Source organism: Lactuca serriola, chromosome 4 (genome assembly GCF_051521515.1).
Source record: "Lactuca serriola cultivar US96UC23 chromosome 4, Lser_US96UC23_V15, whole genome shotgun sequence".
Classification (NCBI taxonomy): Eukaryota; Viridiplantae; Streptophyta; class Magnoliopsida; order Asterales; family Asteraceae; genus Lactuca; species Lactuca serriola.
In genome coordinates, this window is record NC_136411.1 from 190,675,232 (window position 1) to 190,693,065 (window position 17,834).

General features: G+C 36.9%; 1 protein-coding gene across 1 annotated transcript; it reads right to left on the reverse strand.

Annotated features, from left to right (window-relative positions):
• Positions 1-3,452: 3,452 nt before the first annotated feature.
• LOC145100486 (protein NUCLEAR FUSION DEFECTIVE 4-like) lies at positions 3,453-5,388 on the reverse strand. The gene is made up of 2 exons (XM_079037745.1): positions 4,756-5,388; positions 3,453-4,610 (listed from the first exon to the last, which is right to left on the reverse strand). The coding sequence occupies exons 1-2, from the start codon at positions 5,221-5,223 to the stop codon at positions 3,519-3,521; spliced, it is 1,560 nt and encodes a 519-aa protein (XP_078893871.1). The 5' UTR covers positions 5,224-5,388; the 3' UTR covers positions 3,453-3,518.
• Between the last annotated feature and the right edge of the window lie 12,446 nt (positions 5,389-17,834).

The following is a 17,834-nucleotide window of genomic DNA, read 5'->3' on the forward strand; positions in this document are numbered from 1 at the left end:
AAGCTTATAAAGAGCACAAACATGAAGTGAAAATTTATTTTAATAGTGTTGGTGGGTATGATGATGTTGAAGGTGCAAGACAATGCCCATCGGCTGATATGGACGACGAAGTTTGGGATAATATGGTTGATCTTTTTTTTGGATGAGGGTTATAGGAAGCAGTGCAAAAAATGTAAAGAAAGCAGGCCCAAACTTCAATTTATGACTTCTCATTGAAGTAGAACATATGCAGACAGACGACTTGATGAGGTAATTAAATTTATATGTATTTTATAAAAAAAAATTTAAACACTTATATAAAAATTTTAGTGTATAAATTTAGTTATTTTTTTAATTAATATATTTTTATTGTTTTCTTTATTTTAGGAAAAATTCAACAAGAGAAGATGTTGATGCAGTCAGAGCTTCAGGAGAACGAAAATTTAAATGAAGAATAAGTTAAATGAAGAATAAAGTCTTGCTCGTGCCCTCGGGGAGAGACGTGGGCATAGTCGCAGAATTGGAAGGAAACCAAGCATCAACAATAATTTATTTCCAAATGAACATACCAAACGTTCCCAAGCTTCCACATCTCAATCTTCAGATAATCCCCAAGTTGTTGTATTATCCCAACAAATTAAAATCATGCAACAACAAATGCTACAAATGAACCAAATGTTTAATAACACTTTCCCGTCCGTCATTCCAAACTTCCAACCACAACCAATGCTACAACTCCAGTTTCATCCCAATATGTTTTCACAAAATAACCCCAAAGCATCCAATAAACACAAGGAGGATGATGACCATGATGTTGATGATGGTGGTGATGATGATGATGATGATGACGAGGAGGAGGAGAACTAGAACAATAGTGACAACAATGTTTGTTAAAAACTTGCTTTTTTTGTTATATAGTAGAATATGAATGGTATGGTATTTAGTAGAATTTGAATGGTATGTTGGGTTTAGTAAGTGTTTTTGGATTTTAATGGTATGTTATATTATGTTATATTATATTATTCTACAGATATCTTTTTTGGATTTATTTTAAGAAACAGATTTGATATATATATAACAAAAGCTGTGAAAAAAAAAGGATATACTGATGACTTGTCGTCAGTACAGCTTTGTAACTGTAAAAACGGTTTTCCCTTTACAGACGACATGTCGTCGGTATTGCTCATACTTTTCCCGGCGACAAGTCGTCGGTATAAGGTCTCACTTTTCCCGACGACAAGTCGTCGGTATAGAGTCTGAATTAAATTTTTTCTTATTTCCTCGAAAATCAATCTCGACGATCCTTTGCCGACGACTATTCATCTGGATTGGTTATTCTATACCAACGACTTTTGTCCCGACGAAATTTTCAACTTTTACCGACGGATCTATGCCGACGACTTTTTACTGACGACATGTCATCAGTATAAGCTTTACCGACGACAAGTCGTCGGTACGTAGTCCCAAATTGTCGTCTGGATAGGTGTTAATCCTTGTGGTGGAACCATTAGATCGCCGACTTTAATCAACGGTTGGGGTTCGTCCTAAAACACTCACATGGATCATGGTTACTAGAAATTACCAGTAACACATTTAGGAGTGACGCAAGCAATAGCGATAACAGTCGAAAGTTCCCCCACTATTGTTTGCGTCGCCGGTAAAAGTGTAGCTGATAATAACTGTATTTGTTGTAGTAGCGGTCTAAAATAAATATTAGATCTCTTATTATGACTAAACCTAGCACAAGCTGATATGGAATGAAACTGAATCCACGTCCAAATGCCTAGGCCTGACAATCGTGTCGTGTTCGGGTTAGCGTGTCGTTGGTTGACGGGATGGCGGGTTAAAATATGCCAACCCAAACACGACCCATTTAAATATACAGGTCACGGGTTGGCAGGTTTGGAACATAAACTCATATATGACCCACCAACCCATTTATTTATACAGGTTCACAAGTAGGCGGGTTCGTGGATCAGATTTGGGTTCGTGGGTCCAAATTTTAGATATTTAAGTCTTTAAACATCCAAATGAAAATTAAAAACATTCATAGAAACATGTTACAGACTTAACCTTATAGGTTATGACTTATGACGTTAGACCATCCACCACGAGTAATAATGTCAAAACAATCAAATGGTCTATGAATAAATGATATATATTATATAATCCTTATTAAATATTAATACTTGATACATAAATATATTTAAAAATATATTATATAATACTTATTAAATATTAAACGGGTTGGCGGATCCATCCGTTTATTTTTTGAGAAACCCATATATGACTCGTTTAATAAACGGGTTGGCGGGTTGAAAAACTCAACCCAAACCCTTTTATTTCATGTCGTGTCGTGGATCGTGTCGCGTGTCGTGTCGAGAATTGTCAGCCCTACAAATGTCACATGTATACCTACATCTACCTTATAAAACTCTTCTATGATTCAAATTCGAAGTAACTCCCCAATGGAGGTAGCATCTTTAACATTCCCTAGCATTACCTTGGTATAATTTTCGACAACTTGGAGCTCCCTAGGGCCAAGCACAATTTTCTTTATATGTTTCGTTTTATCTTGACTGTAAACACCCTTACCCTTTAACGACATTTGTAAAATTCATACAACTCACAACAGATTAACTATGCATACTTTGATTGACTTGTGAAGCTGAATTTACTGCCCCTGATTAGAATTGGTCGATCTGTTATTCCTGGTAAATCCTGCGATTGAGACGAAGAGGTGGTAGTACCCCACCCAGATGGTCGACAATGATCTGCATTGTCGTCTTGCATGCTCAAAAACCGCGCAAAAGCAAATTTCCATCCAAACTTTGATATATAGCTTGCGAGCCACATAAACATCTACAATTCTTCCATAAGATTCAAAAAGTTTCCAAATTCCCTTCTCATATATATCATTGGGGAAGTTTGCGAGATAACAAGAAGCTGACACCCTCTCCCTGCTTCTCTGATTAGGGTTACTCGATTCTCTAATTTTTTTTTTGTTCACAAACTTCCACTCGTTATCCTTGTATGTTGTCATCAGAATTGTCCATGATCATGAAGAGAAGTTCGATGTTGATGGTTTGCTAATGTTTGCTGGCGTTTTATCCCACCAGGAACAAGGATTTTCAAGCCACCACCGTTGGGGGTTTTTTTAGTGACATAAAAATCTGTTAATTTGTCATTTTTATCATAATTTAATCAGCAGATAACTCAATTACTATAATCGGACTACTTTGTAAAGTATAATACCTTCATAAAAGTAATTTGAAAATACAATATCGTGACCAGAATAATTTAAAATAAAATTCTATTCTACATATGAAAAATGAAAAATATACAGCACGAAACACGAATGCATAAAACCCTACACAGTCCCAAACCGAAGCAGCTAAGACGTTGACTATTTATTCGATCATACAAAAAAAAAAAAAAAAAAAAAAAAAAAAAAAAAAAACATACGCTACACCGATCTGCCCGCGAGTCCTTGACTACGTATGCAAGCATACCACCCCAGAGCCAACTGACTGGGGAAGCTACACTTGAAGTTCCTTCAATCGTCTTTGAAAAATCAACGCATAAAAACCCTTTGTTCGAAAAAATAACACCAACGAAACAAGAATCCCTAAAACACAACCCCCAGCAAACAAAAAATACGAAATCATAAAGCAATGAATCCCATAACAAGAACCTCCTCCTGCTTCTGCTTCCTTGTCGTAAATGCTACCAATCACTCCCACAGAAAGTATATACGAACCAATAGGATTAGCTACACCAATTGTATTGATAATCGTCCCCATATGCTTCACCCCAAAGATTTCAGAAGTGATTGTAGGCATCAACGACCATAGTGATCCATGGCAAATACTCACGATCACTGAACCAATCAACAAATTCCCACATGAGCCAATGATCAAATGACCTGCTACCATTCCTGCTTGTGTAAGAGAGATAAACAACGGCCTCCCCAAGCCGTATTTGTGTAAAAACAAATCAGACACAAAACCACCACCAAACCTCCCAATAAAGTTCCATATGCTCCATAAAGAAACCATGGCGTTGATCTCAACTGTTGTGTACTTTAAAGACTGGCCTATCTGACTTATGTTGTTGATCGTCGCCAACCCTGACCCAACCCCAAACAACATGATAACAAAAAGCAGCCAGAAGTTGATGGTGGAAACTGCTTGTAGTGCATTCATTTCAACAAGTGCTACCTCGTCAGCTACCTCGTCAGCCTCTGAAGCTACAATCAACGGATCCATGGTGGAGGATGGTGGTGGTTGTTCGTTTCTTTGAGCTGTGAGTGCGATTTTAAGAGGTGAAGACACCAGAATCAGAAGACCAATGGTTGTTAGGATGTGAGCCCATGATGGGAATGCAAACATGTTTTCAAAGATGATTGCGATCATTAGATATGCAGCAACGGCGAGTGCCACAATCGAGAAGCCATTTAAATGGTTCTTGTCATTGGTCGTGTTCGAGGGGTTTACGTGAACCAAAGACATGAGCAAGAGTGACAGCGACGCTGGAAACACTGCGAGCATCAGCAAGAAGGTGCTGGGGTTGCCATCGAAAAACGTGTGATAGAATTGAATTAATATCGCTCCGCTTAGACCTAGAAATCCCTGCAAATAATTTGTTTTATTAAAATTATCAAGTTTGATTCAAATCTCTAGACTTTTTTGTTTGTTTCAAGAAAACTAGTATGACAAACAAAACTTCACCCGTTACCTTAAATGAAATGTAAGATCAAAGTCTCCAACTCAGTACCTTCATAATGCCAACGCTGGTTCCGCTGTATCCGGGGAAGTTCTGAACGGCGACGACGATGTTGGCAGTGTCGAAGAAAGTCTGTGCATGTGCCGCCATGAACATGAAGAAACACATGAGTGGGACCGGAGGCTTCTCAAGGATTCCAGTCACGGACAACCACATTAAAAAGTAACCGGCAAAGAACTGAAATGCTCCGGCCATGTATACCACCCGCAGACCTAATCCGAAACAAGACGACGGACGTGAGCCACTTTTGTTATCGGCGACAGATTGGTAGAGAATACCGGCTAAAACTCCAATACTAGTGCCAATGTCTTTGAACACGGAGACGGTATCTAGAGTGGATTGATCGTATCCTTGACTGGATTTTAGGACGGCCGAGTATATTCCGAAGGCATAGGAAGGGCCGCAGGTGCACTGAATCCATATGCTCGCCACCGTAGCTATCAACTTGCTGTTTTCCATTATGAAATTGTTTGAAGGGAAATTTAACTTTTACAAACCAATCCGCTCAAATACGCGTCTGTGCTGATTATAGTGTGTGCCTGTTTACGGTCTGAATGGTGGAGGCATGAGGGATTAATGAACTGGCTGGCGGCGCGTGGCTAGAACGCGCAGCCTTTAAGGGAATTAAGGAAGGGATAATGCCTGCCGATTTATAGTCAAAATGTTCATGGTGGTCAAGAAATAATAAAATGTAGGTGAAAAAGAAATGAAAAAATACTAATTTTTTATTTTGATATTTTTAATATAAAAATGTTTAAACAAATTTAGAAAATCATTATTCTAATAAAACACTTATAATATTCATCAAAAAAATCTTATAAAAAATATTGTTAGTCACAGACTTTTAAAACATTGTTATAAAAAGATTGATATGTACAAACTGTTAATAAAACAAATTTAGCTGAAGATAAATTTTAGACGATTATAATTTTGTAAGTTCTAAATTAAGAATTTAGAGATTTATCGAACTCTAAACCTTATATTATAAAATGAAGTTTTTACTAAAAGATAAATAAATGTTCTTTTGAACTCAAACATCAAAACTTAATACTATATTTTAATTTTAAAATTTGCTAGCAACAATTATATAAAATTGAATTTTATATAACAACATTGCTAAAATGTGATTTTTAAAAAAAATATATCATTATGTATGGGATGCATGCAATAATCATTATTTCATATGTTTTTTTCAACGATAATTATAAAAACATAAAAGACCCTTTATTGAAACTCAAATTTATACAGTCCACTTTGAAAAACACTTGTAAGTCACTTGTATAAGCTAGTGAGATAAATGTCACCTAACCGCTAGTATTATCTTTTGATATCCAATGAGTATTCGCGATTTCTATAACCTATTAATTCAAGTTTTTCAAACCGGATATGTAACGACTCGAAAATCCTTTCATTAACGACGTTATCTTTTCGTTACAATATTTATGCAAATGATTTTAGTTTTATTATGTTAAAATGGAATAAATTAAATAAAAATAGTATCTAGAAGAATTAATCAATAAATAAGAAGGATATAACCCAATTAAATTGATTTATGGAATTTTTAGTGTAACACATGTTCCAGGTATTATTTAATTTATCTAATTTTTAAGGTTTTGTGCATCGACTCGGCGAGTTGGGGTTCTCCAACTCGTCGGGTAGAGTCATTAAGAAGAACGTGGGATTCCGACCCTATTTAAAGGACTTATGGCTCATTTGTAGCCTCCCTTATCGTCCTTGCAACCCAAAAAGAAACCCTAGCCGCATAGTTGAGCTTCCTTGAGTGTGTGTGAGCCTTAGAGAGTGAAACTTGTGCCTTTGTGAAGGATTTTAGAGCTTGAAGAGGAAGGAACAAGGAGAGAGATAGTAGATCCCACATCTACTATGTATTGGCCATCATATTGAGGTATAAAGTCGTCACCTTGATCTCTAGTTGAATAGATCCCTTTTCTTGGAAGTAAATGGCCACTTTTGAAGCAAAATGGAGTCAAACCTGGATCTGGACTTATCACAAGGATATGGTTCCAGATCTGGACCTCTCTAGGTCCCAAATGACATAAAGTTGCTCACTTTATGCAGCTTAGCCCCTTTTCATGGACAAGAACCTTGTAGGAAGCTTGGTTTTGATGTTTTAGCCTTATGAGGTCATGCATGCACGTAAAGTTTGCAACTTTACGTGGTATCTGCGCTAAGAGAGGTCGGATTTGAAGTTTGGAACCTTAAAACCTACTGGAAAGGACTAAACACAAAAATACTGAAGGAACTTGTCGAGTTCCTTAGCCAACTCGACGAGTCGGGAAGGATTTACCCGTTCTAGAGATCCGGAAGGAGTTTTGTGAAGGATTAGGGTTTTCGCTCTTCATGAGTTTTCGGTCTTCTAGACATAGAGGAAATCGGCGAGTTACATAGGTAACTCGATGAGTTGATGAGTTACTCAGGCACTCGGCGAGTTGCTGGATGCACTCGACGAGTTGAGGTCAACATGGACTGTTGACCTTGACTGTTGATCGTGACTTTGACCAGGGTTGACTTTGATGGTAATTATGGTATTGTGACAAGTTAATCATATGGTGAATATAGGAAGTTAAGGAGGAGCAGTGTGTGGGATATATCTGATCTTAACTTATCAGTTCAGCATTCGAGAGGTGAGTCTTCTCACCATACCAATGGGCCTAAGGCACCAAGGCCGGCCCATTTTTATGATATGTGGTACACTAGCTGTAGCAGAGATATGTGGTATTATAGTTAGCCTTATGCTAAGTGGTATGCTAGTGGTTATGTGATATTTGCATGGAAGACCCCAGGGGGAGCCCGTGGCAGTTAGATATAAGATCATGTGGGGGAGCCCGTGGCATTCCTAGGTAAAGACAATGGGGGGAGCCCATGTCATGATGGTATAATACTGTGGGGGAGCCCACGACATCCTTATATTTTTATGTATGAGTTATGTAGTATGATAGATATTTATGTGTTATATGTTATGCTAGATGATTATGTATGTTACTACATGGAAGACCTCGGGGGAGCCCGTGGCAGTTGGATATAAGACCATATGGGGGAGCCTGTGGCATTCCTAGGTAGAGACAATGGGGGGAGCCCATGGCATGAAGGTATAAGACCTTGGGAGGATCCCACGACATCCTTATATGTTAGTATGCATGGCTTATGTGGTAGAGATAGCTTTTATAGATAATATGATATGTGTTATGTGGATTGTGTATGGGGTATGCTCTGGGGGACACACTAAGCATTAGCTTACAGTTTGTGGATTAGTTTCAGGTACATCTGAGCTCAAGGGCAAGGGCAAGGCTTGATGGCGTGGCGTGCACTCTCTCAGACATTTTATGGGATATTCTGATGTTTGGAAATAATATTGCTATAGATATGAATTTGAAAACAATTGTATTGAGATTTCATGGTTTATGGAAAAGTGTTTTGACTATTTAAAAATGAAAATTTTCTTTTGAAAAATTGGTTCGTTACAATTAAACTATATATAATTCATTTAATTGGAGTAAATGGTATTGAGGGGATAAAGTGTCATAAAAAGAAGCTTAAATTGTCAAGTCATCTAGGGTTAGGTTGGAAGGGGTTTAAAGTCGAAACTTGAGGGACTAAAGAGTGAAATTCGGCTATAACCTAAAAAGATATTTTATTGATTTATATGCGCGCCCATTTTTTCTTATCAGGTTTGATTAAGAGGCTGGCCCATCAATCCCTTGGTTGTTCCTCTTGTGTGCGTTGCTTGAAAGAAGTAACAAAAAAAGAACGATGAGTTTAGGTGGAGAAGTGGGGAATGAACAGAGAAGAGATAGGGAAAGAAAGGGTTGCCATTGTCGACCCTTGACGGTGTATTGGAGTTGTGTACTTGATTTTAGATTTGGTAAGGTTCTTCATGTCTTCTTCCTCTCATGTTTATATCTCATTTACTTGAGAATTTAGTGGAAAACATGAGTGAATTGGTTTCTAATTGGTACCTTGGATCATGTTTCTTTCTCCACTTAATCCTAGTGTTTATATGTGATCAAACACCAACCACATTGAGTGTATTTTTTATGGTTAATGGTTCTCAAAATTTTGTTATGAATACTCTCAAATGTGTTGTTAATCATGTTCAAGAATTGCTCAAAGTTTTGGAATCAATTTTTTCTGTTGTTGCTAGAATTCTAGTGGTTCTATGTGTGATGTCTAACATCCCGTAAATTAAGGTAAAATTTTCATTTTTCAAAACAAAACCACAAATCATAAATGTTTACAAACTTATTTTACAAAAGTCAAAATCATAAATCAGAGTATCCCAAAATAATATCTCATAAAACCGGAGGATGTGCACGATCAAGCTTTTGCCTTGCCCCGATTATCTGAAATACCTGAAACATAAAACTAAAAATGTAAGTCAAAGCTTAGTGTAACATCCCAAAATTGAGACCCAAAATTTTTTGTTTAATTATATTACTTTAGAAATAGTTCGCAGAAAAACATCATTAAAATTCATTCAAACATCAAGTAACATATCATAAGTCTCGAAAACCCTAATATCAAATAGTAAAATGTCAGAGTACAATCCTAGGGTTCCCAATGCGGAAATCGTGTGTGTGTGTGTGTGATGCGCTGCTAACATGCCGGCTCCTTCTCCTTGGATAAAGAGGTACCTGAAACCAAAACTAAAAACTGTAATCACAAAGCTTAGTGAGTTCCCCCATCATACCATACACCGTACAACATACATATTGCCGGGAAATTTTGGGGTGCCCAACCTACCCATGTCAAGCCATTCTGGGGTGTTGACCTACCCATGTCAAGCCGTTCTAGGGTGTTGACCTACCCATGCCAGGCCATTCTGGGGTGCCGACCTACCCTCCTGTCTATATCACCCGGCTATAGGGACTATTTCACCCCTACCACTATCACATAATAACATATCATAATCATGTTGTCAGACGCATCGGGAGTGTCTGAGCTACCCTTCGGACCTAACGACCGAATCGGGGGATTATTCCCTTCCTACTACCACTATCGCATATAACATATCATGCTATCACATAAAGCACATCAGGTAATAGCAAACTAGACAATTATCACAAAGACAATCATCTAAAGACAACTCCTGCTGGTGGGCTGGCATTGTGGTCGTAGACCCACCTCTACTGGAAGGTAACTCACCTCGATGTCGTGTAGTGTCTGATATGTACGCAATATGGAAACCAACTCTCCTCGACTCCTAAATTCCTACACGACAACTTTTCTAAGTTATCCATTCATACTCATAACCCTTACAAGGGTCAACTCAAGTCCGAGTCAAAGTCAAGGTCAACCCTAGTCAAAGTCAACTTGGTCAAAGTCAACCTTTAGTTGACTCGTCGCCGAGTTGGACCCCTAACTCTCCGGGTCCTTACTTCCATGATATGCTAAAACAGCGATTACACTCGCCGAGTCTAGAAAGAGCTTGGCGAGTTCTCCTTTAACCAAAACATCGGGACCTTCTTCAACCGACTTGTCAAGTTCATCCTTGAACTCGTCGATTTCATCTTCATCCAGATGAATGTGTCTAGTCTATGACTTGCCGAGTTCTCCTTGAACTCGTTGAGTCCATCTTCATGGGTTAGGACATTGCCTTGAACTCGCCAAGTCTTCTTATCCACTCGCTGAGTTCCATGATTTCTAGGTCCCTAATGAGCCTAGACAACTGGGTTTCCTCTATCTTAGCGTTTGGTCCCTCAACAGAAAGGATTTGATGGGGAACACGACCCGACTAGCCGAGTCCCATGAATGACTCATCGAGTCCCTCTTTGTCCAAAACTATGTAGTCGATTAAGACGGGTCTTAATGCATCCAAATCATAGATATGGCCTCCTAGGGTCCCTTTTATACGTAAAGCTACGAACTTGATGTCTATGCATGGGATTTTTGACTCAAAAAACTATAAAATGGGGCTTATGTGGTACATGGGCTTCCCATGGCCATAAAGTTGGCACCTTTATGCCATGGGAACCCTCAATGGTTCCAGATCTGAAGTGCAACTCAAATGTGTACATCCAATCTCGAATATGACTCTAAAATGCCCAAAATGGCAAGATTTAAGCCCTAAGGAAGATCTTTCAAATGGGAAGTCAAGGTTGGAGATTTTTACCTTGAATGAGGTGGAAATGAAGCAAAACCTCTAGATTTAATAGCCTTCTCTTTATCTTCCAAGCTTCCTTCTCTTCCTCAAGCTTTAAATATACAAAAATGGCACCACAAGGCTCAAGAACACTAAAAAATAGCTATGGTTTCGAGTTAGGGTCTTCAAGAAGTGAGAGGGATGATGGAGGATGGTTTGGGACGAGTTAAGTTGTTTCAATAGGGTGCAAATCCTAAATATTAGGGTTTCATCCAGACAGCTCCTACTCGTCGATTCGGTCCCCCGACTAGTCGACTAGGTCACTTAAATCCCCAAAAAAATGTCGTGTCTACTCGACGAGTTGAGCCTCCAACTCACCGAGTCCCAGAGCAAAACATGAGTTTACTTTAATTGAAATACGTACCAAGAACCAGGTGTTACACTTAGTAATCTCCCCCAAAATACCACCACACAACATAACATATACAATCATACACGCTGGGTCCAATCAGTCATCGGACTGGAATACCCTCAACTCCACAACCACTGGGTTGGATTACCACCAGCCCAATCAGTCATCAGACTAGAATTCCAGTGTGGAACGGGTCCAATCAGTCATCAGACTAGAATACCCTCGGGTCCATAACCATCGGGAAGGATTACCCCCGACCCAATCAGTCATCGGACTGGAATGTCAATGTGCAACGGTTCCAATCAGTAATCGGAATAGAATTCCCTCGGGTCCACAGCCATCGGGCTGGATTAACCCGAGCCGATAGCATGATTCTGGCTTGACTTTTGGGTCTACAACTAATGTCTAGATTGCTCCTAGGTTTGTTGGCCTCCGCACAGAGTAGTATTGTCGCAACCCAACCGTACTATGTCGATATATGCAACAAATAATACATATAACAACAAACAGATAATCATGCAGATCTTAACATATCACTACACAATATAAACATCCTAAACAAGGATACACAATCTACTAGGCCGGCATTGGTGCCTTCGACCACAAGTACAATGAAGGCACTCACCTTATAGTTCGAAAGATAGCACAAAAGAACGCTGTGTTGGATTAGATATCTAAGCCCATAACTATTATTGGTATGTACTTGACCCGAGAGTAGCATGGTCCATTTGGGTTGCATATCATCAGGACAATTTGTTAGGATGGACTTTTGAGAGAAGGTTATTTATGGTTTATTAATATATTATAAGTTATAATATATTAATATGAAATCATATGTTTTAATTAGTATCGATCAAGAATTAATTTGGAAATAATTTAGTGATCAAAAGAGACTAATTAAATCTATGGGGACTAATTATGATAATTAGTTATATTTATATGTGTTGGGCTTATGACCCATGTTGGACCAAGTTTATGTATGGATACATAAAGAGTTGGGCCACATGAACCATGGATCATAAAACCCACGGGTATGGATTATGGGTTATACCCATGACCCTTGGAATCCTACATATAAATAGGTTACTCCATAGCCAAAATCACCACTTCTTTTCTTAGAGAAATATGGAGGTGTTTTGGTGCATGGAGTTCTCTCTCAAGAGCCACCTTTGTCCTAGGTGTGTTGTGATTCCATTTGAGGCATTTCATACTATTAGTGCTAAGCTCTTAAGGCCAAATACATCAAGACTTCAAGCCACATAAAAGGTATGTTTCCCTAACTAGTATATTATATGGTTTATGTCAAATTCATGCTAGTTATAGGTTTAATGCCTTGGAAACCATTTGCATGTATGATTAGTGAAAACATAGATCCAAGGTATTTAGGGTTGTATGTGCACCATAGGATGTTGTATTATACCAAAACCCAACAGTGGTATCAGAGCCAGGTTGTTTTCTACTATATTTGATGTAAATGTATTTTTTTCAAGTTGATGGAAAACAAAGAAAAAAAAAACATGAAGTTTGTCAAATTTTATGATAATTACTTGATTTTATGAAAAACTAATTATTTGTAAAATTTGAATCACTGTACTATAAGAGTTGAATTAGGTCAATTTATTAAAAGATAGAATGATATGATTATTTTATTTGTTTTAAAAGTTTGATCTAAGTGGTTTTAAGGAGTTACAAATTTTGTCATAAAATTTTGGAACTCAAAAGTTTTTTTTAAAGTTATAATCTTAAGAGTTTTGAAACTTCCATAAGTTATGGATGTGAAATGTCTCATTTATTAACTCTTTAGGTTATGAAGTCCAAGAGTCTTCAAAGGATAATTGTCAAAGTTTCAAGATTTGTATTAGTTTATATGACTATCTAATTTCTTGAAAATTGTTGATGTGAATTATCTTTACTTATGAGTTTAATCTAGATCATAGAAAAATTATTTGATTATTGTGTTAATTGGAATATTTGATCTTAATGGTTTTTATGAACTCCATAACTTGTCCTCAAGTTATGGAAAGTGAAGAGTTTTTCTTTTTAAAGTGTCATTAAGTCTCATAGGTTATGAAAATAGAAGAGTCTCTATTTTTAATGTCATCATTAAATGATTTAATGTCTTCCATAACTTGTCCTCAAGTTATGGAACTTGAATTTTTTTTCCATTAAACCTTAATTAAACTCATAAGTTATGAAAAAACCAAGAGTTTTGAAAGGTTTCAAAACTTGTCCTCAAGTTTTGGAATTTGTAAAGTTACCCCCCATGTATACTTTAATTCCAAACTAGACCTTAGAATTTTAAAAGTTAAAATTCAACCCTTATACTTTATAATATTATAAGTTAATAATATTTATATATATATGTATAAGAGTAAAGTCAGTCTTACCGTTAGTAGGCCTCATTCACGAAGCTGGTCTATAAGGGGGTATAAGGTTACTGCCTATAAAATGGCAGTTTAATGGGTGTCCACTCTCACCCACCGCTTCCTTGACCGGTGGAGGGTCGTTAGCCGAACGGGTAGGACAAGGACTATAATTCTCCCTTCATTAAAAGTATTAATGATAAATACTAAGTAACTAAACCTTTTATAAATACCCAATCTTAGTTACTTAGGAAAATGTGAATAAGGTGCTAATCCATGAAATTACACTTTGCACTTTGTTTAAGTCGGTTAGTGGAGCGTGTGCGGTTAACTGGCACACTAACTCATATTTAACAAGGTAGGCAAAGGGTAACTTAATGTTTATCATAGTATCGATGGAGCGTGTGTGGTTAACTGGCACATCGATTGAGGGGTAAACACTTAAGGGTACCAAGTAATTTGTATGGTTACTTCACACCTTGTTTTGTGATCCTCGGCATCCCAGTCACAAAACCTGAAGGGCACACTCGAGATTGAAACATGCCATTGAACAGTTCAATGAATCTCAAAGATCTAGGAGTTTCAAATCCAATTAAAACCTAATAATACATGTCGTTTATCTTGGTGGAAATTTGTGAATCTCCATTCACCTACCTTCAAATATTTTATAGCTTGGATTACGACATCCCTCTTCTAAGTTATAAAATAGTTTGTTGGGTCCTAGCCTTAATACTTCATATTGGGTGTCATATTAAGGACTTAAAATCAACTATCTTGATTATCTCCCAAAAGATGTCTGGTTTAGACATTTATGATCTTCCTAAATCTCTTGAAACAAGCTTTCCTAAATGAAGATGATGTCCCATGGAAATCATACTTCTTTCACCTCCTCCAATTATTCTCCCTAACCCACAAGTTCTTGAAAAGTTTAAGGTCACTCAAGCCCTATTGGCAAGTAAAGGTATATGTGTGGTCACATCTTGGAGATGTAGTCACATATTGACAAGCCAGGAGAGTTGGGTGTCAAAGTCTTGAGAAAGTTGGTGGTTCAATCACTTTCTAAGTCACATAGTGAGTTCCTTTGGGACACCTATGAAACAGACTATGACAAGACCCTCAATGATCTTATCTATTTGCTAAGATCAACTTCCTAAAACTTTATGGACATTGGCAATGATGACATTGAATATCCAGTAAAGCTCTCTCTTCCCAATGGAAAGGGATCGGCTATAGTCAACTCGGTTGACCAAATGGTAAAGAGAAAAGCTAAGTCTTTGATAGTCCCGTGCACCATTACCAAAGGGTCCATATGTTTATATTGCCAAAGGAAGGGGCATTGGTTGTGAATCAGCCAAGTTACCTAAGGGTGTTAAAGTCAATAAGTTTGACTCTACTTTAGGTAAAGTCCACTATTTAACTCTGCTAAGTTTCTATTCTGAGATTCTTGATACATGATGTGACTGGGTCACAGGGTGATGTTTTAAGAATCAAAGAAAAGTGAAGAAACTTAAAGAAAGAATATGTTGAATCTGATCGCATAGATGGATTTCTATTGCATAGTTTAAAGATCGGATTCTTGAGCTACTTCTTAGGAGTTATGATATTTTGCTTAGGAATAGATAACAACAAGTTTTCATATGGATTGTAAGGACAAGTTCTTCCGCAAAGTTTTTTAAAATACAAGGAAAATTTTGATTTTATTTATTTTAAAATATCCTTACAATGGCATCTGTGGAAATTTTTGTTGCTTATAAGATTCCATTAATCGCAAGAGTGGAAATATGAAATTGATTCTTTCATTTGTGGTAATGTCTAAATTTACCAAATAAGGAAAGATCCTCATCACCCAAGTTTCAATTGGACCGGAACTTGGAATCATGCAAGTTGTATAGCATGATGAATGAGAACTTTCAAGCATTGGAAAAATTAAGATTAATTACTTGTTCACATGGATGTGTGAGTCATGTAAAGGACTAAGGGATCGAGTACACATTCTTGTGCACTGGCTAAGTCCACCACAAAAGATCGATAAGACTATTCGTCATAGTTTACTAAAGCTCAGTAAATATGATTATACTTACAAGCTTAAGTGTAACTCTGAGACATTGGAAAAGGTTCCAATGTATGGCAGAGCGAATAAGAAGAATCAAATTAGGCAGAAGGATAAAAGTTTCTCAAATCTGAAAAGATGGGAGAGTACTTTAGTATCAGTTTTGTGATCATCTTAATGATTAAGAAACCATAGCACAATTAGTTCTCTAAGGAAATCTTAGTGCATTCTTATGACTAAGAAGAGGAATCTTGAATTGTTGAAATGGTTAAATCAAAAAGATGAGTCATACTTCGTTCCAATACAAGTCTTAGAGTCATACTCCAAGATTGTAATTTGAGTGACATGTCTTAAAGAAGGTTTAAAACACTTGTCAAATGTAAGAGTAAAAGTTTCCTATTCTTGTACATTTGAAAATGGTAAGTTGTGATGTTTTGGATAAAACAAAGACCAACTAAGGCCAATTGTGTGCAGTGTTTGTCTTGATTAGAATCCGCAATATCTCTTGGATGTTCGATAAAGGAGTCTTATAGGTCAAGAGGACAGTGGGAGTCTTAAAGGTCTTGAAAGTCTCAAGAACTAATCAAGAATGAAACCTGAAGTTCCTCACTAGCACACGACTTGAGGTTCATAACCTATCGTGTTGACATATTTTGTGCCCATTCCAATTAAAGTTGTCTTTGCATATGAGTTCTTAGAGTTCTCAATTGGTTGCACAACAACTTGGAAGCAATGGCAGGCCCTTGAGCTTCCAGATGGCAAGAAATTAGATTGAGTTCAGTCCATATGAGTTTGTATTTGTCATTAACCTTTTCTTGTGACTATGGTTTTGACAATTCACATGGATAAGAACACATAAACCATTAAATCTAAGTGTCATAAGGTTTCTCTCCGATTCATGAAAATGATGGTGAGGAAACACTTTCACTAAGTAGATTTTAGTTACATAGCAATTGTGATATTTGCATTCTCAAAGTCGTTAGTGAAGCGTGTGTGGTTTACCTGCACACTAACTTGGACTTGTGAGAAGTGGCAAAGGTCAAAATAATCAAGACTATGATTATGACATCCCTTTTTCATAGTTCTTGAAATTGTTTAGACACACCTATGAGCTATCTAAGAGAAGGTGTATGATTATGATAAAGTTTTATCAAAACAATCTAGTATCAGAAATCTGAACTTTGGTAAGAAAGTCAGCTGATTTCTGAGTACATGTCAAATCTAGTGGGAGCATAAGTGTCATGCTAATAATCATCATGTTAGTGGGAGCATGATAATTATTATAAGTATTGAAAGTTAGCAATGTTAATTATAGAAAACAAAAGTTTCAATTGGGAAATAGTTGTTTTGCTATAATTAAGGGAGAGGAAATTATACTTCATCTCAAATCTAAAAGCTTAGATTGAGGTTTTAATCGTATTTAGTCAAGGATATATATATATATATATATATATATATATATATATATGAATTTTATGTTCGAATGGATCAACATAAGGAAATTCTGTATATGGGTCCATTATTTGCGTTCTAAAATTCGATTATGATTACGGCATCCCTTTTCATAATCTGAATTATGAGAACTTGGCAAATTGAAATGGAAATATTATAGCAAAAGACTGGTTTAGTCTTTATGTGAGACATCATGAATCGTGTCCCATATGCTTCGGATATAGGATCGATTACATGTGCTATATATTCATCCTTTCTAAAATTTTCCAAATGCTTGGGGCATTAAGAAGGGAAACGGTTTAGAACTGGATATGACTAAAAGGATTAAACAATTGTCGAGGACAATCTATGGTTTACCAAAGATTGGGTGCTCAAGAAAAATTGGAAGTATAGTGATAATTCTGGAAGGACCATATTGACATAATCTGTAAGGAGGAAACTCTTGTTCAGAAGTGATAGTCAAAATGGAATATGGAAATGTTTCAAAGTTAGAAATTATTCAATCTATGTAAGATTAGGAAACTTAATGCAAGAAGGATGTTCCCAGGAGCTTATCTCCTTTGGAATACTCTGTAATGATTGTTGTCAAGTCTTTTTGATTTTGTGCTTAATCATTACAAGAGGATTAATGCATATAAGTTTAGAATCTAACAGATTTCAGTAAATGGCATGAATTTGGAATTCTTGCATTTGCAG

What these genes read in the sequence shown, in the direction of transcription:
- LOC145100486 (XM_079037745.1), bottom strand. Translation starts at nt 5,223, where the DNA reads ATGGAAAACAGCAAGTTGATAGCTACGGTGGCGAGCATATGGATTCAG. An exon ending in CCAGCGTTGGCATTATGAAG is followed by an intron (nt 4,611 to 4,755) that starts GTACTGAGTTGG and finishes AATTATTTGCAG; the next exon opens with GGATTTCTAGGTCTAAGCGG.